Source organism: Ciona robusta, chromosome 9 (assembly GCF_009617815.1).
Source record: "Ciona robusta chromosome 9, ASM961781v2".
Taxonomy (NCBI): Eukaryota; Metazoa; Chordata; class Ascidiacea; order Phlebobranchia; family Cionidae; genus Ciona; species Ciona robusta.
Window position 1 is genome coordinate 5572212 of NC_143243.1, and position 24789 is coordinate 5597000.

Sequence of the window (24789 nt, forward strand, 5' to 3'; positions counted from 1 at the left end):
GATCCGTTATTCAGGAGTCTGTGTAAATTGATTTTTTATTAACTATTGATTCGTTTAATGGGTGCATGTATTCCTTACACGTAAAACACTTAAATTTCCTAAAACACATAAATCTCAAGACCGGCAAAATCACAAAAACAGGACTTAAAAACAAAATTAAACAACATAGCTTATCATTATAAAAGCCATACTGCATTTCTATCAAACAAAACCAACAAATGCTTAGCATCCTACACACACGGCAAAGTAGCAAGTAATTTCAAAATTGCACATCGATAGAACTAATACAAAAATCGGAAGAAGTTTAACAGAGAAATCACTCAATTTTAAGTGACATTGGTTTGTGTACCCGATACACCTGTGTGTAATAAACAAGCAGAGCAAGTATGGAAGTGACAAACGATACGTAAGCGGGGGCAGCAAACGAGAATTCCTGTGACATTCCAGCAACAAATGGTCCAGCAGAACGGGCAATAGAAAGAATAGAAGCACTTAAACCCAGCAATTTTCCAGCCTTGTTGGAAAAATAAAGATATTACCAAACTGCAAACACATGAATTTCAGTGACTTTTGTAATAGTAAATAAAATTATATATAAAGTTAAATTTTATTAAACTTTTCATAGAGTAACAAAATCCGTCTAACTAGTAGGCCTAAGAGAGAAATTTACAGTTGCCAATACCTCATCTGGTTTTGATTGCTTTGTTGTTAAAACGACACCACATGCTCTGGATGCAGAAGTACCAACCACTAATATAGCCATACCCAGCATCATAAGAATAAGACTGTTTGAAAAGGCAATAAACGCAAATCCAACAGGAATAATAAGAGCAGCGTGCATCTAAAAATACAGCAAAAAAAAAGATTTTAGTTAGAATACAAGTAAATTCGCAAACAAAAACATTTTATTACAAAAACTGTAATAATTAATGGGCAATACAAAAGTTTGTTTCTTGATAATTTTTACCTGCATTTTTTCCTCATTGCCTGCATAATATTTGCAAGCAGACACTGATCCAATAGTGAGTCCAATGATAAGACCCAATGTACCATTATAGGAGACCAAATAGCCAACTTCGGCCGGTGTAAGATATGGATAAAAGTGTTTCAATCCCAGCACAAACGAAGAGCGGAAAATTAAAACGGCAAACGCAGCCAGAAATCGTGAAAGAAAAAGACCACTGTGCACCTATCAAATAAATGAAATATTATAATATTTGCACAACAGAAAATTAAGATGAGGGTTCCTGCAAAGTGTAAACCTATTTCCTAGGTATGTAAAAGCCAAATTTAAATTAAAGTTCTTATATCAGCACATCATGAACAATGTTATTTATACCTTCCAATCAATTTCCATGATACGATTCCACATTGATTTTTGTTCTTCTTTTTTCTTGCCTTGGTTTACAGGGTTGACCACACTAGGAGCATTGGGCCATACCAAAAACCAAACCACACACGCATTTGCAATGAACAGAAGTCCGCAAAGGAAAAAGCATATGGTGATACCAGTTGCTAACCCCAGCTTGTTTGATATGTAGCCAGAGATAGAGGGACCAAGAATAAAGCCAATATTTGACAGGGCATTTAACTGTCCGACTGCTTTAGTTTTTTCACCTTTAGGGGCAACATCTGCAAGACAATTCCTAAAAAAGAATTATTTTAGTTTAAAATCTAATTATTTTTATTAATTTACAGTGCTAAGCATATACCTGCATAGATCTTGAGTGTGTTTAAATAGTCCTGCCATAAAACGTAGCATCGATAACAGAAGAAGGGAATAAATGCAAAGTGAAGAGATGCAATATCCAGCTGCGGCAATTAAAAGACACATGAAGAGAATTGGGATTCTACCACGTGTGTCTCCTAAATGTCCCTGAAACAATTCAATATTTCGCTCCTATATAACCAGTGTTACATTTAAATAGTATAGCTACAATAATGTGATCAATGGATGAATTTAACTTGCTTTAACTTTATGTGGCCAGAAAATAAGTTGTTATAACACGGATATTCTGCAGCAGGTAACTTTGTAAGCGATTTTTTTTCTTTTGAAATCAAAACCTCTGAGTTACAGCTGCACTAACCGCTGTCACAGCGGCTATTACAGGGTACAGATATATACACCCCCGAGCAGACAAACTCACGATAACTGGGCTTGAGAACAGCTGTATCGCTCCATAGATTGAACCGAATAAACCAATCAAACCTGGACTTGCTCCCAATTCCTTTGCATATTGAGGCATGAGAGGAAAGACAATGCTGACGGCAAATAGATCCTGTAAAGTAAATGTGCAATTTAGAGTTTAAACTAAAGATATGTGGGCATTATATAGCATGTATATTCTCATATGACGCAAATGCACTCACCACAAATCCTATGAAGTAGAACCAATAGCACAGAGTTCGTGAATCCATGTTTTATATCTGGAATGTGTTGCTGGTTATATTGTCACAGTTATTTAATCATATGTAGACCTATTAAATTAAACATACACAATCCACTATGAAAAAAATACTGTAATGTATTTGCCACAGAAATATTTTGCTAATATACTTATGCACTATACTGTGCAGTAACTTATCTTGCTTCGCTAAAATCTCTTTTTTTTGCAGGAAGTTAGCCGAACGCGTAATAGGAAGCAAACGAACGCAACGTGGGTATCTAAACCAATAAGGGTCTAAACTGCAAGCACTGAAATATTGTTGGTTTATGCCAATGTGGTATACACAGATTACATGTGCAATTAAGTAACATTTACTAGGACATGCATTTTTGCAAAAAAAACTTGATACCTTAATATATATGTGTAAAAACTATCGGGTAAACAACTTGGTATGCGTCGTGTAGCGTTCTTTTAAATCAATGCAAAGCATGCACTTCGCATACATTTAAGCGAAAGAATCTTGCCAACCCAAGCGACTTACCGCTTATGGGATTTAGCACCAGGTCGTGTGACCAATTGTCATCTATTCAATATATTTTCTCCTTTCGGAACGTAACGTGCGCTTGGGAGTATGAAATCGATAAAAAAGGTTGTTTTTGCTTTAAGCCGATTACGAAACAGTGTGAAACAATCAATACGACTGCTTGCTCTTTGTTTAGTCAGTTAGTTTATCGTGCGAGTGTATGAAAGTCTGCCAAATATTAAAGATAGCGCGCAGTTTTGATTATTGGTTTAAATGTAAAAAACGGTAACTTTACTGTAACTTTTTTTACAGATTGTAATAGTATTAGCTCAATATGTCTAATGAAACTATGGTTACTGAAGCGGGAAGTGGAAATGAACCAACTCCGTCTATGTTTACGGCCGCAAAATGGACAAGCGAACTTACCACGGTAAATGATACAACCATCAACGTTACAGCTTCTAACAGTACATTACATGTGACGCACCAGATCATAGTGGATTACCACAATTTAACCCCTACTGTCATTGTTTGCACTTTACTTTTTGTTCTCCTTGTTCTGGTTTCTGTCTTTGTAGTTTATGTGGTTCGAGCTAAACGCAGACGAAGAAAACGTAGAAAGAATCCATTTCACATGCCGATTATTGAGTACAAGGAAGACAACATAAGCATTTCTACATTTTCCTCTGCGGGGTATGGAACATATGACGACCTAGAGGAGTGTTACAAATCTGAAGATGTGCCAAGCAAAATTGATGGCAGGCTTACTCTTGGAAGGTGTGGGTCAAAAAAAGAAAGTTCGGTGCAAATTTACACCTGAATCAACCTTGCTACTGAAGATATGTTTTGATTACAACAGTTTTTTGGTGCTACATACACTACATGAAGCCACTTCATTGAATTGAACTTTTATTTCTGAGTATTGTCTTCATTTATTTACTAACATTGTGAAGTGGTGTAAGATTTTATAATTTTTTGACCCTTGATATATTCCCTTGTTGTTTAATGCACTTGGATGCACCAAGACCAAAGCCTTCTAAGTATTTTTGTTGTAGATTTATCAAGAGTTGACCAGGAACTGCAACCCAATTAATTATTTAGAGCCTGGTTAGTTGCTTAATTAAATATTCATTGTCCACAACTTGTCTAAAAAAATTCATTTCATTTGCGGCATTTTATTCAGATGTGTTTTCTATATACACTGATTTTATTGATTTTGTTCATTCTTTACTAGCTGGTACTAATAAGCTACCAATGCCCTTATTATTATGCCAGCTGCTTTAAAGGTACCAAGTCACGTTTACCTAAAGTGATCATGCTTGCCACTGTGCTTCAACAGAGACATTGGTCCCAACACTGAATACAGTTTTTCATTTCTTCAAATCACTTTGCATATAAGACTACTGACCATGTTGTTGCATATCCTGTTTTCTAACACTGAATACAGTTTTTTATTTCTTCAAATCACTTTGCATTTGCCATTTAAAACTGCTGACTGTGTTGTTGTAGATCCTGTTTTGTTTTATGTAGTATTATTATATTATACCTGCTGAACTAATTTTACCGATGTTTACATTGTTTTTGTAGATAATTTGACGTATCTGTTCCTGTACATGTGCAAATACACAATGTTGATTAATCCGACAGTTTGTCCTAAGTATTTAAGAAACGGTCATCAATCACCACATTACGGTCATCAATCACCACATTACGGTCATCAATCACCACATTACGGTCATCAATCACCACATTACATGTATTTTTTTATGAAACTACAATATTCTACAAAATAAGGGTCAACGCAACATTACAGATTTGTTCGTTGATTCATACAACAGTTATTTTAGTACCAGTTGACTTGAAATGCAGAGCAGTTTTCAGAGACTTCTCTTTAGAAGCATTACTTGGTCTTTAGAGGTTTTGCATAAATGGGTTGCATTATATGAAGGTAAAATATACAAGCAAGTCCAACAAAAACGAATAATCCTCCAACAGCTATAAAACTGTAGCGTAATATAATTAAGTTGTCATATATAATGACACTAGATACTAAAGCAGTGGGGTCTTCTGTGGGAATAACCAGGAGAATAATTGTAACGGCTATAAGAAGAATGCACAAGCCGAGAGCCCCATACTTAATTCCACTTGACGAACGAACAAATATGAAACAACAAATCAGGGCAAGAGCCCAAAATACTCCAAGAATGATGATTCCTGCACCAACACCCATAGTTGTTGCCATATTCAAGTCATCTAACAAAATTTGACCTGATCCAGAACAATGTACCTTTTCTCTTTACTTTACAGTGCCATAAACCGGTAGGTGATGATAGGATAGAACAGTATCCCACTATATATTAGGTCTTCTACAAACACTGTATATAAGGCACTCATTTTTATTGCAAATAAAGATAATATTTTACATTCATACCAAACTAAATTTAGAAACAGCTTTTTGTGGGTGTATTTTTTTAAATTTGTATTGATTTAAAATGTATATTCAAAATGTTTATTCAGAGAAATGTTATTAAAATGAATCTTATTGCAGATAATAATGCCAGACGCCTCGGCAAAGCAATGCTACCGACAGAAACAGTCAATCAGTAAACAGAACTGCCATCATTTATAGGATAACATCTTGTATGATGTTAATGTTATATATCCAATACCAATAGCCTGTGCCTGTCTATGCTGCATACATACAACACTACTAACCCATATGTTCTCATAACCTACTCAAGTTTATTTATATTTAGGAAAGCCAAAACAAAATGGTTAAACGCATTCCTCGAAAATTTTCAGAGTTTCTTTTAAAAATGTAAACAAAATTTGAAACCCCGGTAACTAACTATAGTGGATGACAGGTAAAAACCGTTAAATTTGATCCCCTGTATTAGAGTCAACATGCACGTAGTGACGAAATTACGTTATTCTTTGATGTAACATGATTCGCAATTGTTATTTCAATCACGAATTTAGTATTAACGACGCTTCTATTTCATACTGGCGAAGTTTATGGCGACGTATGATCCACAAAGTAACCAGTTTTACATTTAATCCCACCGTCACCGAGTTATTCATGCCCTTTTTACATTTCCCACTTTATATCTCAAAAGTCCGCAAATAAAGTTTCCTGCTTTTATTTTTAATGATAAATCGTAATTGCGGAATTCGAACTACGCAGCATAGTTAGATCAAGTTATTTTATGAACTTATCTTCTTTGATCGAACGGGGAAATAATCGTTATTACTAGCTAAATACGAGGTTTTGGTTGAATTGTTTGAAAATTCATGAATACATTAGGGTTTCATTTCAGTCTAAATGCGAGAATCAGAAATTGAGCTATGAGGAACAATCATATTAAAGATAAATATGAGAAAAAGAACATCTGTCCGGAGAAAATAAATGACTTCTTACGTGCTCAAAATAGACCTATGCAGCCACTATACACGTGCCCCAGTAAAGGAGTCTAGCACGGTTATATTCTCCGGCCTTTTTTTAGGCACAAAAACAAATGACAAGCTATAGCGCATTTGCGTGTGATTTCTTATTGCTCTGTTTAAAACAATTAAAACCTTTATAGTATATTGGAATAAACAGTAAAACCGAGCATCAAAAGTAAATTGATTAACGTAAAGTTGAGTGGTCAATATAGCTGTAATGACTTTGCCAATAGAAAATATCACTTTGGAAAATGTCAACCAAGCAGTCTCTTGAGGCTTACGAATTACGTGGTCCATCGGCTCCAATTTGCGTCTTCAGTAAACTTAATAAACTGCTCGTTAATTAACCTTCAGCAAATTGAAAATTCAGGGAGAGAGAAAACGCGGTGGAGTTGCCGAAATATCGTTTGGCGCAGTATATGGGCATGTGCTATTATTCTGTTGACACCAGTTCGTGCTGCGTGGCTATGACATAATAACTCCAGTACGCTACGTTGAACACAAGGAAAGTTATTAAGTATCCGACACGGAAATATCCGTCGAGAGAAGAAGGATCGCGCCGAGCTGTTAGATACCAGCAAGAGCGCAGCGACATGGCGGTGGATGCCACCTAACAAAGTCAAACCATTTAAGAATAAGAACATCAAAACATATATACATTAGATTAAACTTTCTATATAGGTACCTGAGATTTTTCACTCCCTGCTTGCGTCATCATGTAATTGAGAACACAGTATTCTAACACAGTTGAAAACACGAATAGAAAACACGCCCATAAATAAATGTCCATGGCCGTGAGGTAAGAAACCTGATAAAGAGATTGAGAAGCGTATGAAGGGTATATAGACAATTTAACAACCATACCTTTGGCAGGGAAGATTTAAGGCCAGCAATAATAGTCGAGATAGTGAGTACTGAGGTGACGCCTGTTATAAAACAATAAAATTCAGCAGTTAGCACATAGATCAAATGAAGAATCAATGTAAAGTTCTATATGGTCTATCATAAACATTCTAGCTAATTCTATCAATAAGACGCCTGGGACATTAGATAATAAAAACGACTTTACTGCATCTCGCATGCCCTCAAGTACATAGTACGGTGGGGTAAAACGGATATTTTAATTTCATTTTCTTGTCCCATATAGCAGTAGACAATAATTATTTATCGAATTATACCCATAGTCCTGCTACACTGAAAGAGCGCTGTTAATTGTTAAAAACACAACCAAACGATTTAGTACATAAGTGCTAACGCCACCCCATCTTACCCACAGTACTGAATACATCAGAACAACGATATTAGTTTGGAGCTCTATTCGTGAGATTTATAAAAACAAATGTAAGCTAATGTTCATAGTCACCAAGTGCGACCCGCGCTGGAACAGATTTCGGGTCGACCCACATACCAAGCCCTGCAAGCAGAACCATCGCCATTGCTGGGAAATAGGATTGAAAGAAGACTGATAAGAGGTATCGTTTCAACTCGAAGCTGACTGACAAACTACAGCGGGTCATTGCTGTGAAAATAAATAGTTAAACCGTTATATGCATATGAGAAAATGACCTGCATTGTAAATTCGGCATTTTTACAGGGTGGGGAAAGATGGGACACCTTTGGCACATAATATACAAATATCATGTTCGTATGTTTAACAACTGACAACGGTATATGAAAGTCGTGAATGAATTTCAACCGAACGCAGGTATCTTTGTGCATTAGTTTAGCAAACTATATCTGTAATAAATCTTTTGCACAAAACTTGTACCTTAAATCGTCTCAGCATTGGAATGTATTAGCCATTGAGAATATTACTCAAAACACTTTATACTTACGTACAAACCCGTCCATTGCTAGCATGCTGACGTTCCAAGAGTGAAACTGGTGGTGTAAAAGTTGAAATTTGGGCATGTTCTTTACGAGCCGTTCGTCCATAAATAGATTTTGACTGTCTTCGCGAGATGACCAGTGTAAAGTCAGCTCATTGCTGCTGTAACCCACTACCGAGAAAAATAAGTATTAAAGGGGTTTATATAGCAGTGTCTTAGGGTTTATATAGCAAAATCTTAAATTTGTATATAGAAATATAGATGCTTAAATGTGATCGTGTAGAACAAAAGTTTCAAAAAACGAAACAATCTCCGAAAACATCGTGTGAAATCGATCGATCCGCTAGAGTAAAAAATCGACCGTGCGAAAGAGCATGCTTTTCCGTCAATAGAAAAAAGTCAACAAGGTATACTAAAAAACGAGTGTCAACACTTTAAAAATATATTCGTTAACTTTTACATTGATAGCACTTACAGCTCTGAAAAGAAAGGGTGCAGTTTTCCATATCCAGAGGGAAATTGTACAGGCTCATTTGACAGGCAACAGTTGTAGTAATTCTACAAAATAATATTGAGAGCGTTAAAGACAGTTCTAAATATCCAACGAACGTCATTACGTACTTCAAACTGTACAGGATCGTCCCGTCGGTAAAAATTCGCAGAACTACATTATCCACTGTTGTCTTGTGAGTGAAAGAGCTTTTTGAACCGACTATGTATAAATCTGAAGATACAGTCATACATTTATGTATACTAATATCCTTTGTTTGCTATACCAAAGAGATTAAAAAGAGAATGAAAACATACACCATTTTACCCGATTCTAAATTGTACAATACTGAGTGAAAAGTTTTTTTACTATACGTAAATCTATACGACAAAGCTAAAAAACAACGTGTGATAATATAGGTATTTAACAGGATTATGTAATACTCTAATACCTGGCACCCACAACTTATCGATAAGGCGACTTGGCAGTACCACGCTTTGGTTGCTATTCTCTCCCACGAATTGCAACCTGCGGTCTTGCCACGTCTCGTGCATGCAAAGAGTAAAGGTCAAGTCCTGGTCAAAAACAAACTGTCAGTGCTGGGGTCAAAGGGACGGGCGTGTCAACACCAACCATATTCTTTTCCGATATGTCGGTTATGCTTTCAATCATAAGTGCCAGCTCAACGTGTGTAGGACGGTCTGGAAAAACAATGAATAAAATTAAATGAATTAATGAATGTAACTTGCTTTATCCTCGCGTAGCCGGGAAACGACCGTCGTTATAATATAGGTGTTCTGTTTCATACACCTCGTGCCAGTTTACGAGTTAACATGTATGTAGCTTTGTAGGTGATTATGTTTTTTTTCTGTATGGCTGATAATTTGGACAACCCATTAGTGACCACTGGGTTGGAGTAAAAAGAACCAATACGTTTGTTAGATCACAGTGTATTTTAGTTAGGGGAAAAGTATATCACCTCCCTTCCCGGTGGGTCGTAAGCTCAACTCGTAGTTGTGTTGCCTAAACATCAGTTCTATTTGGCGTGTGAGCATGTTTCCATGTGCGTCGACTTTTACCTTCATACCTCCGCGACTTTTACCTTTAAATATGAAAGACATCAAGAAACTATTGAGAGTATACCAAAGTTTAAAGTCATTTAATCAGTAAAGTTATATATTTTTGCCGTTTAGGGGTTTTAAAGGCGTATATTCCAATTGATGCTGTAAAAGACAATGATTACGATAACACTTTTAAAGACAATACGAGTTGAAACGAACACCGGTTGATTTTTTGAAACGTTAATGGTCTTTATTTTTCGTATAGGGTAGCCTCTAGCACATAAAGTATAATAATAATATAATAACTTTTTATTTGTCTCTTCGATTACGGTAGCGACGACAGTTTAAAAATATTTTAAACGACAAGATTTTTATCGATTTGAATAACCTCATCGTGTTTTAAACAATTAACAACAGTCTAGGGGAGTTGTGGGGATACGGTTTTAAATTCTTTGAATGTTTTTTATTATACCAAATGAGACAAGAAAATAGAAAAGGTGTCCCATATTTCCACACTCTATTTGGCATATATTATATGTTTGATCTATACGCGGCAAGCGGCACATTCAGTACTTTAGCTTAAAAGATTAATACATAAAACGCGTGTGCGTAATTATGGATAACACACCATCTAAATCGATCAATATTTGATCCCATTCAAGCTTCAAAGCAATTTTGGCGGAAACAAAATTAAGTTAGAATATATGAGCTTAAACCTATTCTCACTTCGAGATTAAAATTCTACAAAAAAGACAGTTTACCGTTTCCACCCTTTCTTCTGCCTTTTTGTCTTCCTTCCACCAGAAGAACGGCGATGCAACAGAAAATAAAGCTGCAAAATATATGACGTTAAACTTTAGGAATAAATCTAATTGAAACAAATGCTATCAACTTACAAAATCGCAACTGTCTTCATTATAGAAGCTGAACAATGTTTCAATTAAAGTTTACAAACTTCGCAACTCATCAGAAGTGTGCGTCGACAGTGGCATAATTTCCCTGGTGCGTATAAAACTTACACGCTAAATTACTTTATTCCTTCAGTAAATTATATCTGGCCCTGAAGGCGAAAATAATACTTAAAGCTATAAATATACAAGACATAGGCTAAGTTACATATAATCGTTTAATTAAGAACACTAGTCTAAAATTTCAATTTACAAGTGTTATTGCCATTCGGCAAAAATACTCGCTAACAGTACATGTGGCTGTTTTGCTGCTGCCGGTGCGAATACGGGTATGATCTCGAAGGCTGCATGCGAGAATGTTATTTTTCTGCTTGACTGGGGAATTACATCTGACTGATTTGGGTATTTAGGGCCAGCTATTTTTTCTGCCCGCAGTGTATTGATCGCCAAGCAAGTGAAACGTGTGGATTTGAATTATCGATTCGCTACTTATTGACTTGAATAAGTTTGAAAAAATAGTCGCAGTTTTTTATACTGATGGAAATTGAACACATAATTAAATTACAGCGCTCGCTTACACGTAATCCTTATTTTCTCGCTGCGTGCATGTGATACGTCTATACGCTGCATGCTGACCTATATAACTGCAGCAGAGTTTCTATTTTGGTCATTATGGGATAAAGAAGTTAACATATTTGTAATTAATATAAAGTATGGTAGGGAAAATGGGACACCTGTTCATTCTATTTTTTCGTTCCATTTGCTAGTAAACAAAAAAAAAACATCCAAAGAATTATGAAACCGTTGTTATTTGTTGAGTATATTTTGATATTATGTGCCAAGTTTTCCTATCTTCCCCTACCCTACTATATCATTCAACAACAAACAAATATTCTAAAGACTTTCGATTTGGATTAAGGTTACGTTTACCATCACCGACTACAAAAGTCGATAAATATACTCTCTGACTTTGAAATCACGGACGGTCGTCCCATTATTTAAAACAAAATTCGTAAAATACTTCTATTCTAACTTTTGAATCCTACATTTTCTTTCTGTGCGTTCCTGGTCAAAACGTAAGCTTCAATGTTCACTTATTGAGCCAATTTAATTAACCTGGAGAGACCTTATCTGTCCGAACACAGCCTTTAACACTGACCAACATTGACGTGCGTCTCTGCGTCCGTGTCGCAACTTAGAATGTTGTTCTTCTCTTCGACGAACTCAATTATTACTTCATTTTCACCTCACGATTCACTTTCTGAATCAATACTAATCATAACTGAACGGTTACGAAAGGCTAGCCATGCGGACACCGAATTTGAATCGTTTATTCCCACAGTGACCATTGCTAAACCGTTTTATAATTTCCGGAAATAATTGGTGTTTTAATCGATTAAAAACGGCAAAACTACACACTTTTAACCCATATAAACAGAAATTTACAGTGCAAATAAATCTGTGGATCTTTAAATACAGTATTGTGTTATCGCGAAAATCATAGAAGACATTCATTAGAACGCCGCTGAAATCGCAGCGTACGGAATTTGTGTGTGTGTGGTGTATGTGCGACGTGCATGCGCGAGAATACTACGGCTACGACAACTACGTGTGACGTACGCGCGTCATACATTTGGTTTTCGGCGACGTTGCTCAAGCGGTCGGGCGAGTCATATAGCCTGATATAGTTGAACAAAATAGATAGTGCATTACAAAGTTTACTGTTGAAGTTAGCTTTGCGGATTCTGTCATGTCAGATTGGGTTGGATTTACGGACGAAGACCTACACCGCCTGCAAAACGGGGATGGTGTGGTGAAGGAAAGACCAAAAATTGTGAAACCAATTGCAAAACGAACCATGCAAGGTAACAACAATAAAGCAAAACAGAGACCAAACAACTTGGTAAGTTAATATGACTGGTTTGTAATATGCTGATTAAATCTTATTCTATTATGAAACTAGGTAAAACTAGTGTATAAGTTTGGTGCATTAAGTTAACAGAAAAAAAAAATAATAACAGAAAACTATGACATAATGGCTGCATGCCTGCCTATAATAAGTTAATAACCTAGTGGTTACGGGTTCAAAACTCATTGCTGCTACGTTTTTCATACAAATTTATTGCAGGCGAAATCTGCTGTAAGAAAATCCACTCCAAACAAAAATAAACAACAACAAGTATCATCTGCTGCTTTACTGTCGAAACCAACTGCTACTAAAACCGAGAAAAAACCTGAGCCTAAACCAGAAGAAACGATTCCAGATATAAAAGAAATGGAGCAAAACATGGAAAAACCAACACAGAAAGACGATGGTATAGTGTTAGATGATGAAATTGGGAAAAAGTAAGTTAAAAAACATTTTATGTTCTGCAAAGACTGTGAAGAGTTTGTGTACTTTTGGTGAAAATTTTAATTGTTCTGTTCTATATGGGTAAGGGGCTTGTTGGAGGACCTAGAAATTAATTTAGATTGTGCTCATTACCCCAACACCTAGATGGCTTTTTATGACTAAGTCAATGGACCTATTTATCCTCCAGAGGATGGGCAAGACATTGTTCATTTTTTAGATATCAAACTTTTATTTAGAAAACCTATTAGTAACCACTGGATTGGAACAATGTCTGTTAATTATCTTGCCCAAGAACACTTTAGCCAATCTGTATTGGTATGAGTGTCAGGCATCAATGTATACAACGTTTTAGAAATTTTGTATTAACCCATTATTTACAAATTTTTTGATTGAAATTGTTCTGCATTATTTAGAAAAGAAAAACTAAAACTTGAAGACGCGCAACAGCGACAAAAGCAAATGGAAGAAATGAATAGAAGGAAAAAAGCAATGCTAACAAAAGAAATTGCTGAAAGGTATGTTGTTTTAAAGATTATTTTGGAATTCATAATGCGGACGACGAAGTTATAATATTCCATTTTCATATAATATAAGATGACAGGCCAAGTCTGTAATTTTCTGCACTGTATTTATCAGTAAACATTACAAGTTACACCTATTCATTAGATTTGTATCATACGAATGCGTGTCTAACTATCCCTGTCTCTCCTGCAATTTCAAAAGTTCAACGCCTATAACCACTGTTAACTAAAGATAGCTAACATTTGCGCTAACAAAGTCTGTTATAAACAAAAAAATATTCCCTAATTCCCCCAACCCTAGCTTTTATAAAACTGCAGTCTATCTATGATAAACTTTATTTATAGGAAAAAGCGGGCAATTGCTGAATCTAGCAAACTGGTAAAAATACAAACAGAACTCACCAAACTAGATCAATTATTGAATGTGGATGTCTCTATTCTTCGTGATCAAATTGATGAAGCTTGTTGGGAGTTCAGCCAAGCTCAGTAAGTACTTTGACACCATTTTGTTATCTTATTTCAGTTATTTGTAGTTTTAATGGTCTTCTGTTGACTGTGGATTATGTTTATAAATGTTACAATGTTCCATAGAGGGTTAAAATTGACTTTAAACCTAAAATCTTTACAAAGTAGAAGTGTTCTATTTTGGGATGTCAAAATAGAAATATAATAACCATATATATAATTATATAAATATTTGTAACTGGTATACTTACTTTTGTTAAAGGAGGAGGTTTCAGCAGGCAGAGAAAGAGTATATTGCTTCCAAAATGGATCTCCATGAAAAAACAACCCGGAAAGAAGATTTAACCGAACATTTGTTTAACATTATACAAGCTAATGAGGAGAGAAAGGTAAAAAATAGCATATTTTATAGTTGTTGGATTATTGTTGTTTTGTTGTAACAACTAATCACTCCCCCCATTAATTATCCATTTTGGTATTTTTACTATGCACAGGCCCCTAACTTTTGAAAATGACGGGGAGGCATGGTTAGTTACACGTATGTTTTATGAAAAAAAATCTACCTTATACCTTATTTTATGGTAATGTTTACTAAACAATCTAGTGCAGAAAGGATAGACCTGCCTACCTTGCCACCCCAACTTTGATGCCCGTGGTATTCTTATTGTTAAACCTTTGTTTTTTTAGGCAAAGAAATTGGAAGAATTGATGCTGAAACTAAATCTGGAGGAGGAGGAACTTGAGCTGAGAGAGCAAGAGCGGAAGGAAAAAGAAGAAAAAAAAGAAAAGGAAGAGAGGGAAAGAAAGGAAAAGGAAGAAAGGGAAAAAATTAAAAAAGAACAAACAGAAAAAATTGAAAAAGCGGAAAAGGAAAAAATGGAAATGGAGGAAAAAGCAAAAATTGCGGAAATTAAAGAAGAAAACACAAGTGTAACTAACGAATCTGTAGAGAATGAAATTTCAAATGAAACCTTACATGGAGCTAATACTACACCTGTAGTGGTGCCTGAAAACAACTGATGGAAGGATATTGCGATTTTTGCCACAATTTTTCCCTAAACTTGGCAGATTTTATTAACAATGGTGCCTTTCTTGCAGAAACTGCAATACTCTATATATTTCCATTCGATTTTTAGATGTAAGCTTATTTGTATTGCACGTATAGTTTTAGAGCATGGTATTAATTTTTAAGCATGTACAATGTATGTATTTTATATTCAGCTACTATTTTAAAGCAGACTGCACTTATCTTTTGTACTCCGCATGCTAAAATGGGAAATGTTACAATGTACAATCATAGTCACAGAGTTTTTGTGCTGGTCACAGGTAACTAATTCAGTTTATCCATGCTTCTCATACGAGAACAAACTGGTTTGCTGTTAAGACTGTCACGTAGAGAACCAAATGACCGAGAGAGCGGGATTGTAAGTAAACGTCTGCAGGGTGAAGGAGTTTTAGATTTCAGTTTTTTGTTATTGTGTCGACTGCATGCTGAATTGCTTCGTAGATTTTGGGAGCATGAACAAACATCAGAATTTCGTGAGCAAGTTGGGGTTGTCCTGTTGCATTGAATCTGGTCGTATACATGGCTTGGTTTATGGCGCTCACGAAAAGCTTCGGTATTATTGTAGATTGGATAATTAGAATGTTCTGTTGGAATTGCAAGGCTGGTAACTATCGGTTTTGTCCTTTTACGATAACTGACTTTTTTGGAAGAGGTAGAAGCAGCTAATAGAGTTCCTGGTTTAACTTTTTTTTTCAAAATCTCCTTTTCTGTTTCTGAAACTATTTCTTTGGGTGGTTTCTGTCTATTGTGGTGAACAGGACTAGTATGAGAGCAAGTGGTGGATCTTGGTATAGTGGATGTGATTACCAGCTCTGTAGAATTCTCAGACTCGAAAATACGAGGAAGCAGCGAGTGTGTACTGATTCGGCCATCTTGCCAAATAACAGGCTGACTACACTTGACTGCTATTCTTCTTGCCTTCATTTTCTTAAAATCTTCACCCACCAAGCAGTTGTAGATGCCCTGCAAAGTACACGCGCTAAACCACAGTGGCAAAAACAGTAGACAAGATACTACACTTTACTTACTCTGCTGATTGTCCGAATGAAGAAAAAACAGTTTGGTGAGCAGTTCATAAGGTGTCTTCTTACATAACGCGAGAAAATATGTTCGAATAAAAAAACTAGAATTGAAAGAGCCAGGGCACCTCCAAGCATAATAAACAAACCTGTCATTTTAGAAATAGTAAAAAAAAAATCAAAAAAAATTATGTATTTTGAGCACCGGCCATATTTGAAATATCAAGCCTAGAGCTGGTGAAGTCTCTTGACTTAGTTGGAAGCCCACACAAGCCAGTAAGCCAGACGTTTGATATTCTTTCAATGTAACCTGGAATTTAGGTTTAAGATCAAATCTGCTACTGTGTTATGAGTACATAGTATACCTAATTACTAAAATCTGTTTAATACTGCAAATGTAATTAAAAAAGGTTATATGTAGCCTATTTTTAGGTTTATGTTAAAAAGTTTAGGACTACAACTACATTAAATGTAAGTTATCAGGTTAGATCTAAAAAATCTTTCTAACAGAGATTTTTTACATTTACAATTGTCCCTGTTACTCAAAGCTCAGAACATGTCAATTTCTCACCGTTTTGCATCAAATTTAAAAGAACGATATCGAACTTTTCTTTCCAAGGTGAATGTTTTGTGAACACAACACCATAACCTGATGTGAATGAGGGTTTTCGAATTACATTCATCTCACAATCCTTGTCTTTACCCGCTGCATACTTTAACACAGCATAGTCGTACAAGAAAGCATCCAGTTTTCTGCAAACACAATGTCATAGATTTATGGACAAATGTAACTTATTTTACCTTGGGTGACTGGGCAACGACAGTCGTTAAAACATGGGTATTGTTTCACACACCATGTACCCGATTACGAATAATATGTAACTTAATGGTTGAATATTCTTCGGAGATTTAATTTTTCTCCAAAACTGAACACCCCTTCCAGTAACCCAAAACCTTTAGGTAACCTGTCATATATTTCAGCGGCGTGGAACAGTTAGTTAGCGTGCATGTCTTAACCCAGGTGTAATGAGTTCAAGGCTCGCCGCTGCTACCCTTTTGATAATCACCGACAAAGTTACATATGTGGTAACCTGTAAGCTGGCGTATTGTGTATGAAACAGAACACCAGTGTTATAACAGCCTTCGATTTTTAGCCATTCTGAGCATAAAAACCGCAACATTCATTAAATCATATACATTATCCAAACACCCAAAACATATACCTTGTTTTAAGTGCTTCCACTGCATCATTTAAACTTTCCATGTTATACCCTTCCATATATCTGTGGTATAATGGATAGTATGTGCGCATATTTAGCTCAGTGGATCCATTTGGAACTGTTCCAAATCTGAATGGTGGGTTTGTAGCAGTTGGGTTGGTGAACTGTAAAATATTGTGTTGATATTTAACTGAACACAATTTTCCAGGTGTATAATTTTTATAATGGTTTATTTGTTACACTGAATGCTTTTACTGCACTAACAATTATTAGATTTTTTTGATTTTTAATTGAATGTCTAACAATTTGTTCAATCCATAAAGAGACCACTGAGTTGAAGCAACTGCTGTTAAGAGTCTTGCCCAAGAACACATACACCAATAATGTAGCAGCCTCAAGCCTCAAACCTGTATCGCCTGACAGTTAAGTACACTAACCAATGGCCACAGCAGCAGGCTGTGATATACTGATTTTTCCCATATTTTGATACCTATTAACTTAAATTGAAAAGGTATAAAAGAAAAATTCAATATATAACTTGCCCTTTTATCTGTAAGTCCTGTGATCACATCTTCACTTTCTTCTTGTATCATGAAAGCTGCGAGGTTGGCCGTGTACATTGCTAGGAATATCACACAGAAGAATGCCCACACTGACACCATGTACCTTGTAAAAAAAAACATGTAAAAAAATATAAAAATACACAAAAAATAATCACCCACAAATAACATACTTGGTAACTCGTAAGCTGGAACGAGGTGTATGAAACACAGCACCCGTGTTATAACGACTGTCGTTTACGGTCACTCGAAGATAAAGTAAGTTACATTCATTCATTCATTCATTCATTTACCTTGATGAAGGAGAGTGGGGGTTTTCAATGGGAACAGAGTTGTTCACCATGATTCCATAATGCAACCATATAGATTTACCAAGTGTAAAGCGAGATGCATTTTTGTTGATTGTTATATCTCCATTGTAACCTGTGTAAGAGTGATATTTCAGTGTGTGAAGACTAAGAGTTAAATAGTTACTGGCATAGGCATCATCTTTTTGTTGTTTTTTACCTTTTTTATCTGAAATGACATTGTTAAAACGCAATTACACATATAGTTGTCAAACGTGGTAAACCTCATTGATTAATGTGGCATGTGTGCTATCCTGTCTTTATATTAAAACGCAATATCATGATGTATGTAACTTATTTTGTCCAGGCATAAAATATTAGGAAACAAGCAGTAACTATTTTGGTACAATAGTCACTATGTTAAATCCACATTTCTACTTTGTATGAATGAATGACCTGGGTTGGAGCAATTGTCGTGAAGTGTCTTGCTCAAGAACACATACGCCCACAATGGTAGCAGAGACGAACCTTGAACCCATTACCTTTGAGCTACAGGCAGGCACGCTAACCACTATGCCAAAGTGCCGGACAAAGCCAGTTTAATTTCTCACCTGATGGGCTGAAGTATTCAAACGTAAGCACTGCTATAGAAGATGCAAGCATAGCAACTACAAGCATACACGCCCATGATAAGCAATCATATGGACCTAGGAATGCAAATGGGGGAACGGTGCCATTAAATTTATTCACCATAATACCGATGCCAGTTTCCATGAAGGGTACAGAGAAATCTACAACCTGAAGAAGTAAATATAAAGGTTAGAATTAAAGTTTTTAAAATTTGAATTAAAGCTTTAATAAAGTTATCTTGAAATTTTTTGTACATTAAGCTCTATAAAAAGACATTTTTTATTGGCAAATTTATTGTTATTAATTAGCACAAAACATGCAGCAGTGAGCGTATATAAACACCCATGTTATAATGACTGTCATTACCCCAGCATGCAAGGATAAACAACTTACACTCATTTATTCAACAAAAAAGCCTAATAACGATGTAAAAATAATAACTTTATTTGTGTCTTCGATTGCGGTGGCGAACGTTTTAAAATATTTTAATTGAAAAGACAGGATATAGCAACAAAACAACGATTGTTAAAACACGCTTGCAGCTAAAAACATATTTACAACTTACATATTCTCTCTGCTTGTTAATAGTGATGGAACCGACAGCCACATCAGCTTTACCATTCACCACGTCACCCACTGCCCCTTCCCATTCACCATCTTTGGTGAACTTACCATGGCGGCCATGACGGACCACAAATATGTTGTATGTGAAGCCGATTTCTCTGTAATATATTTTTTCAGTTGAAGAGAATATGGCTTAGTGGTTAGGGCATAGAGTTAATAGAAAATATTGAGTTCGATGCTATTACAGTTACTTTGGTTCCGTGGCACAGTTGGTTAGCGCTCCAGTCTGTAACCTAGAGGTTATGGGTTCAAGGCTCTGCTACCACTGTGGGCAAATGTGTCCTTGGGAAGGAAACCTGACGGCTAATTTTTAGCCACATAAGGATAAAGCAAGTTACATTCATTCTGGATGTGTGTGATTGGGCGATATACTAAATGTCACTAATGGGTTGTTCAAAAACAAAAAATCAATGTCACACATAATTCAAAAGAAAGTAAGAGTGAATAAAACAGAACACATGTGTGTATGTAATTGCCCTACCATATAGGATATATTAACTGTTCCAGATTTGTAATTTATATATTTTAGGGTAAATTACTGGAACAAACTATCACATTGTTTACTTTTTAAGCTGTTGCAGCAAATCTATGCAAAAACCTTTACAACAACTTGGTTTCCAAACATTCATGAAACTGTGGCTATCATTGTGGTCTCCAGCATCAAATGTGTGTTTGGTCTCTCTAAAAAAAAATTTTTTTTATCTTTTGTTGATGTTCATTATCATAATATACATTAGGGTATTAAATTTTACATAATTTACGATAATTCTTTGTTTAAAAATACAGTATTTTCTCGTTTGTCAAGTTGGAAAAATGTCAACAGTGTGAATAGGATACAAAAAATAAAAGAAGCTCAAAATAAATCTTACATATCAGTAACATAACACTGAACAGATATAGAAGAGCAAATTGAGCTAGAATTATCCACAGTAACTATGGAAGCTTCACCCAATGTTACAACTCTGATGTGGCGGTCCTAGGAGATATAGAGGTCAAATTTAGTAACTTATATTAACAAAAAATTAATTTACTGTTTTAAATACAATAACACAAAAAATATTGAAAAATGTTTAAAACATTAGGTATAATAGAAAAAAAATGTTATGTATGTTACTTTGTGGGTGGGTATTCGTTTTTGAGATTTTTGTTGTTTTTTATGTATAGCTGATAATTTGGACAGAACATTTGTGACCACTGGGTTGAAGCAATTGTTGTTAATGTCTTGCCCAAGGACACATACGCCCACAATGATAGCAGCAACAAGCCTTGAACCCTTTGGGTTAGAGGAAGGCCCGCTTACCACTTTGCGCCGTTCAACATATTTTAGATAAATTAAATTTATGTAAAATGGCAACTAACCTTGCTTAAGTATGCAAATGAGGGGTCAGTATGTAGTTGACGCCATAAAGTTACGTTGTTTAGTTTGATAGCAGCTATCAATGAAGGTGGACTCTGTAAATTAAAGACAAAAAATTCATATTTTTCTACTTTTGCTGCCAGGTGTAAATAGTAATGTAAATATTCTTTTAACGGATCATTTGGTATGAAAAATGTAGTGTATTTCCGTATTTCATCTCATTATCTGATAAAGTCTTGCAGAATGGTAGACAAAACATTGGAAACACATTATACTTTCTACCAGATGAGCCATTGAAAGATTATTAACTTTATGTGTACTTGCTCCTGACACATCTATTGTAGTTGCGAAAGTTATCGTTTCGCAATGTTTTATGATTCAAAGCCAAGCGTGCAGTTATATCTTATTGTGTTATTCCATACTAACACCAATGTTTAAATTAAAACTATTAAAAAATATTTAATATACTGTTTCAAGTTACTATGTCTCTTTTGGGATGACAAAGAAAATTAAACTATGTACCTCAATGAGCATATTGTCTGAGTTTGTGGAAAGCAAAGTAAAACTTGGATCGAATAAGTAGCCATTCTCATTAAACTTGGGTGGATCTCCTACTTTGAGATAGCTGAAAAGTGTGAAATTTTTATTTTGGAATACGTTGTAAAATATAGGTATAGGTAAAAAAAGTTGGTCAAACTAAAAAAAAAGGGCAATCATTTTGTTTCTATTGTATTTTTTACATGGTTACATAATATGCTTAACAGGTGCACATTTTCGTAGCACCAGACCTTAACTGGTGCAATCATGTGTTGGAAGAACACCTGTAAAATTCAGGTGATTTGGGTGAATACCTGTAAAATTCAGGAATCAGTATTACATAGTAGCTGGAGCAATTACAGTATTTTCCATACAGACATACCTAGATATTCCCTGAGCAACCTGGTTAATGAAGTATGGATGCTTCCATAAATTATTCTTCATGTAATAATGGAAGGCCCCAAAGTTTTTCTGAAGCTCTTTTTCAGCTAAGGCCTTTGTTATTGGTAGGATAGCTGAAAAATAAATACCAAACTTATCCAAAAATAAATAGTATTATAATAAACTGTATTTGTCTTACGATTATGGTAACAAAGATTCAGAAATATATTAAACGAAAAGACAGGATATAGCGACAAAACAACAGTTGTTAAAACACGGCAAAATAAAAACTAATTTAAGAAGTAAATACCCTGTAATATGCTTTGGGTTCCCCTGTTGCTGGTAGGGAAGTGCACAAGGATTGATAAAGGTTTTGGAAAGTAATCAGGTAGTTCGGTTACAAACGTAGCATCAGGGTGTGATTGGAGTGAATATGCCAATTTCTGTTCTTCGTTATATAATCTAAAAAGACAATGAATTTTAGAAACTAGAAAAAAACTGTATTAAGCCTACTGAAACAGATAATAGTTATTTGAATAGTTTTAAAAGATGACATTATATAAATAATTCAAGAGATAGGATATAGTGATTAAAAACACGTATGTTTTAAAATAGGCTGCCATAGTTTTTACACTAGGCAATACTGTTACACATTTTTTTCGGAATGAGCACCAATGATTCTTACCGATAAATAATGTAAAACTGCCAATGCGAAACCTATGACAAATTTCAAAATACACAGATTAAAACCTCATGTTTAAATATAATTAGTTATTACCTTTTCATCAACCCAATTTCATGCACCAGCCATGATCTTGAAACTGTTTTTTTGTTTGTTTTTCCTAAATTTTGAAACAAAATCCCCAGCTCATCCAGTGAGGCATACACCACCACAATCTAAATTTAAAAAAAAATTGGGTTTTAACGAATAAAAATTGTGAGTGATTTAATTGCTTATATTTTTATAGGTGGGTAGCATAGAATAAGTTAAAGTCACTTATTTATCCTCACATTGTGGAAGAATTTTAGGAGTTATAACATGAGAGGATAAAGCAAGTTACAATCAGTATGTAAGCTCTACTGTGTCGTAAAGCAGAGATTTGTCACAAAGTTACACATTTTCTTGTAAATTGTTTCTACCATTTTACCATAGATTGAATTCCATCAAGAAGTTGAATTATTTTGTCATTGGGTGTTGTCCACAAGTCCATAGGCCCAATAATATCAGTTTTACAATTTATCTGATCTTTCTTGCTGTTCCAGGAAGTCAGAAAAGTATCATATCCTGGTGCTTCAGTTACCACTGTAAGAATGTGAGGTTATAACAACTTGATGCAGAATTTAAAAACCCTCTTTTTAACAACTATGTTACACTCTATATGCTTGGGTATTAAACCACCTCAACGTTTGGGAATCTGTTTAATTTTTTAGGAATTAAAATATAAAAGTGTCAATAAAAATACAGAATGACAGTTTGTTGCAGAAGCATGTGTTACTAATTTATATAAAAAAAAAAATATATATATATATATACAAGCAAATACATACACAGAGTCACTTGTTTCCAGTCATATTTTCCAACCATTGATAACATTGTGTTTGTTGTATCATCAACTGATGGAGTAAATTGGTAGAGGTATCTCTTCTTTGTCTAACCAACAATATATATTACCACCACAAAATACTGAAAACTCTTGTTTTGAGGATAAAGCAAATTACACACAATAAACACATATTTAATTACATGTTTTATTTGTGTTAGCAATTATCACAATATAACATACTTGTTACAGTAAAAAGCTAGAAGATCAAAGAAAAAAGGTGAAAAAGAAAAGTAATGATAAAATGACAGTTGTTAAGACTCTAAATGCTTAAAAAAACATAAAAAATGCAAATCTCTTTAGATAAAGGCGTGACCGTTACACTCAAAATATATAAAAACTATGCCAAATAAAATAAATACCCCAAATGCTTACTGGTAAGAAAGATGGAGTTAGTTTCAAATGGTCAGTAGTGAAGGTGAGAAGTTTTACTTTTCTAGATAGTGTTGGTAGCAACCATGACATTAATGGATCAGCAAATGTGTTCGGAATCCACATAATATAGAGAACACATTGTGACACAATTTCCTCACAGATGGTTTGAAGCAGCTCCTTGTAAAAAATGGTAGATACTGCAGTGTAAATATGAAACTATTCATATGTACAGTAAAAAAACACAATGGCAAAAGGCAGGTATTTAATGTTTTATATTAAAATAACATAATTGTTTTTTATCTCTTCGAAAGCGATAGTGAAGATTATGTTATTTAAATAACGAAAAAAAGCAAATCAACAGTTATTAAAACAAGCTATAAATAAAAAAGTGTAAAGAATCTCAATTAAAAAGTGTGGCTGTTGCAGGCATGATATATGCAGTAAACATCACTTGCATATATAACTGTAAAGGCAAGGTAATTTATGTTTAAAAAAAAGTAACTATACCGAAGGATCTGTTTCGTTAACAACAACAATTGAAAGATCAAGTTTGAATGGGTTAAGGTTTTTCATCATCCAAGTATTTTGATTATAAGTGTTCATTGCACGCTCATTGTGGTTGAACATTGATAAGTAGTGTTCGAAAACTGCTTTCTGCTTGGCAGTGGATACAATGGCACCAATTCTGAAATAGCCATAGTAAAAGGCATTTGTACAGTTTTGGAATTTATATTTACTTCATTTTACATTAGTACATGAATACTTTTACCTGGAACATTTTTTTCCTTAAAACTGGATACATACAGAAATTTACCAGAACACTATTTGCGAAACCTGAATCCTATAATTTTTATTTGTTTAGTTATCTGAATCCACTTGTTTTGAATGGTCAGGTCTCAAAAACCCAGCCCCACAGGCTACATTGCCTAATGTATAGAAAGCAAAGCTATAAACACACATAGTTTAAGTATAGAGTATTATTTCCAATACAAGATCTATATTTACCTTGGGTAGATTAGAAATTGTTGCTTCAAGCTAGTAGAGTTGCATGCACAGTTCTCCAATCTCATTTTTCCTAATACTAAACCAAGGTAGCATATGAACAGAGCTAAAACTAGAATACCTTTCATCCTTTCCTATTTAGCAGCATA

The 24789-nt window shown here is 34.8% G+C and overlaps 5 protein-coding genes across 6 annotated transcripts; 2 read left to right on the forward strand and 3 right to left on the reverse strand.

Moving 5' to 3' along the window:
• Nucleotides 1-17: 17 nt before the first annotated feature.
• LOC149731512 (solute carrier family 67 member A2-like) lies at nt 18-2529 on the reverse strand. The gene is made up of 7 exons (XM_089884819.1): nt 2371-2529; nt 2148-2279; nt 1713-1876; nt 1340-1646; nt 968-1189; nt 683-841; nt 18-514 (listed from the first exon to the last, which is right to left on the reverse strand). Exons 1-7 carry the CDS (start codon nt 2416-2418, stop codon nt 317-319), a joined length of 1230 nt encoding a protein of 409 aa, XP_089740945.1. The 5' UTR covers nt 2419-2529; the 3' UTR covers nt 18-316.
• A 673-nt stretch (nt 2530-3202) lies between these two features.
• On the forward strand, nt 3203-4554 carry LOC149731513 (uncharacterized). Its single transcript, XM_089884828.1, has one exon. The coding sequence runs from the start codon at nt 3245-3247 to the stop codon at nt 3728-3730; it is 486 nt and encodes a 161-aa protein (XP_089740954.1). The 5' UTR covers nt 3203-3244; the 3' UTR covers nt 3731-4554.
• Nucleotides 4555-6436: 1882 nt separating this feature from the next.
• Nucleotides 6437-10846, reverse strand: LOC149731514 (gamma-aminobutyric acid receptor subunit rho-2-like). The gene is made up of 12 exons (XM_089884818.1): nt 10631-10846; nt 10496-10566; nt 9653-9775; nt 9307-9374; nt 9125-9248; nt 8805-8907; nt 8659-8741; nt 8190-8354; nt 7718-7873; nt 7219-7280; nt 7040-7162; nt 6437-6964 (listed from the first exon to the last, which is right to left on the reverse strand). Exons 1-12 carry the CDS (start codon nt 10648-10650, stop codon nt 6788-6790), a joined length of 1275 nt encoding a protein of 424 aa, XP_089740944.1. The 5' UTR covers nt 10651-10846; the 3' UTR covers nt 6437-6787.
• A 1049-nt stretch (nt 10847-11895) lies between these two features.
• LOC149731515 (RAB6-interacting golgin-like) lies at nt 11896-15280 on the forward strand. Its single transcript, XM_089884824.1, has 6 exons — nt 11896-12545; nt 12771-12988; nt 13409-13510; nt 13862-14002; nt 14244-14370; nt 14669-15280. Exons 1-6 carry the CDS (start codon nt 12393-12395, stop codon nt 14999-15001), a joined length of 1074 nt encoding a protein of 357 aa, XP_089740950.1. The 5' UTR covers nt 11896-12392; the 3' UTR covers nt 15002-15280.
• On the reverse strand, nt 15260-24785 carry LOC149731516 (glutamate receptor ionotropic, NMDA 2A-like). Of its 2 annotated transcripts, none has more exons than XM_089884796.1 (21): nt 24644-24785; nt 24146-24323; nt 23639-23815; nt 23211-23313; nt 22811-22965; nt 22441-22559; nt 21973-22124; nt 21664-21796; nt 21267-21369; nt 20747-20839; nt 20257-20363; nt 19952-20068; nt 19329-19485; nt 18745-18931; nt 18140-18269; nt 17829-17952; nt 17290-17450; nt 16638-16819; nt 16272-16376; nt 16076-16215; nt 15260-16010 (listed from the first exon to the last, which is right to left on the reverse strand). In XM_089884796.1, exons 1-21 carry the CDS (start codon nt 24766-24768, stop codon nt 15312-15314), a joined length of 3447 nt encoding a protein of 1148 aa, XP_089740922.1. In that variant the 5' UTR covers nt 24769-24785; the 3' UTR covers nt 15260-15311. The 2 variants fall into 2 exon arrangements, with proteins under 2 accessions (XP_089740922.1, XP_089740923.1); XM_089884797.1 differs by lacking the exon at nt 24644-24785 and adding an exon at nt 24408-24600.
• Between the last annotated feature and the right edge of the window lie 4 nt (nt 24786-24789).